At 42.6% G+C, this 2177-nt stretch overlaps 1 protein-coding gene across 1 annotated transcript; it reads left to right on the plus strand.

The window, feature by feature from the left end:
- Nucleotides 1-252: 252 nt before the first annotated feature.
- Nucleotides 253-2130, plus strand: SARC_14699 (hypothetical protein; the record flags this gene model as incomplete). Its single annotated transcript, XM_014291167.1, has 3 exons — nt 253-462; nt 1635-1798; nt 1976-2130. Coding segments are annotated over 3 exons (529 nt in total), but the record flags the coding sequence as incomplete, so codon positions are not given.
- Nucleotides 2131-2177: the final 47 nt, after the last annotated feature.

Below are 2177 nucleotides of genomic sequence, written 5' to 3' on the forward strand. Positions count from 1 at the left end.
ATACGTATATATTTATTCACTCAATTGCGATTAAAAAATGGTTGCATTTCCATATAGCCTTAGATTGTGTTTTTAATTAGGAGTGTGGTCTTTAACATTAGAGTAGTATAGTACCGGTTGCCATTGAGCTAAAATATCAATTGAGCCGATATATACATATATCACGCTGCGACAATAACACGATAGGATTATGTTTTAAACCGTTTCAGGTGAACTTAGTTACTGAATCGCCTGTCGATACCGTAACTGCAGTCACCCCGGGGTATGGTAGTGCTGATGTGCAGCAAGCATCGCAGGCTACTGTCCCCAAAGCACATGTCGCAAATACAAATGTCGTAAATTCAGTCAGCCCGAACACTCCCCATAGGAGCAAGGTGGAGAACGTAACTTCACCCGATGTTAGGACAACCCATACTACATCGGTACTGGAGCGCAAGGAAAACGTTAAGAACGTTTCCGTAGGTGAGTGTAAAGAAGAGATCCATCGAGCAGCCACGGCACCAGCTCGGACCAACGCTTATGACACGGGTACAGTAGACATCCCTATGGCTTGCCATGACTTTCCAGATCGAGAATACTACAGTGGTTGGCTCAGTCATCCACCTCAAATATTGGTTTGTTGTAGTCTAGAGGCATGACTACATTAGCCAACCTAGTACTAGACCCGCCATAGTACCCATACGCCTTAACTGCTACACAGGAATAGAAACATAGACACTCCTACCAAATGCATGACTTTCTGGATCAAGAATACTAAAGCGGTTGGCTCAGTCATCCACCTCGTATTGGTTTGTAGTAATCAAGAGGCATGGCTACATTAGCCAACTTAGTACTAGACCCGCCATAGTACCCATACACCTTTACTGCTACACAGGAATAGAAACATAGACACTCCGACCACATGTTAAGGGGCTTGTATTCAGATAGGTGGCCATTTTGAGGTTTTAGGGTTTAAGGTTTAGGGCTTTGCTGTATGCTCAAGATGGTACACTGAAACGGATCAACTTGAGGGCATGTGCTGTGACATTCGTTTGGCTTTTCACATAGACGGCAGCACAAAAAAAGTACCGAACATGTCGGCATCACAGGTATAGTGAGCTATAAATACAACATACAACTACACGCATACTAAGCGTTCCCCGTACATAGCTAAAAAGAAAAATACCAGTGGTAATATACAGATATTGAACTATGTGTGGTTAGTTAGGCATATCTTAAGTTTGTATACACACAGCACCAACAGATAGAGTCCGATACTGTCAACTTCACAAAACCATCGATCCATACCATAGGTACACCGACTCTTATACTTAGCGTTGCTTTCCATCCCCCTCTCACAGCCAACAAGTTAATACCCACATGTCGACCTCACAGATACATTGACCTACAGATAGTCATGCATCCAATGTCGACTTCACAGATACATTGACCTACAGATAGTCATGCATCCAATGTCGACTTCACAGATACATTGAACGTGGATAACCATATACATCTGACCGTTAACTGATTTCCCTCACCAAAAACCACAGCAGAACAGGCAAATACAGAACATGTCGGCTTCACAGATACATTAAACGTGGATAGCCATATGCATCTGGCCGTTAACTGATTTCTCTCACCTAAAAACACAGCCCAACAGGCAAATACAGAACATGTCGAATTCACCGACATGCTGGCTGGTCTCGAGGACGAGTTCAGGACACTGCAGGCACAACAGGGGACATTGGAGAAAGCGCAATCGTACTACGAGATTATGGGCTTAACCAAACACTTCACTCCCACAGAATTGAAAAAGGTATCCGTGTGTAGTAATATGTGTATATATATATATATAATACTTATACAGATATATAGTGTCTGTGATTACAATCCAGAGACACAGTAAAATAGTACAATGAAGTAGCCATGCAGTATCATCCAATACTTTTCCTAACAACAGTACCATCGCTATTCCCTCTATACCATTTCATAGAACTACCGAAAGTTAGCCATGACGTATCATCCAGATAAGAACATTGGCCGAGAAGCAGCCGGTGCTGCCAAGATTTTTGCGCTGGTGGCAGAGGCCTATCAGATACTCAGTGATGCACGCTTGAGAGCCGCTTACGACGTCGGTGGCACGGCAAGGTCTGTATATATATATACATATATATGTATATATATATATATATATA

This window comes from Sphaeroforma arctica (assembly GCF_001186125.1).
Source record: "Sphaeroforma arctica JP610 unplaced genomic scaffold supercont1.4976, whole genome shotgun sequence".
Lineage (NCBI taxonomy): Eukaryota > Ichthyosporea > Ichthyophonida > Sphaeroforma > Sphaeroforma arctica.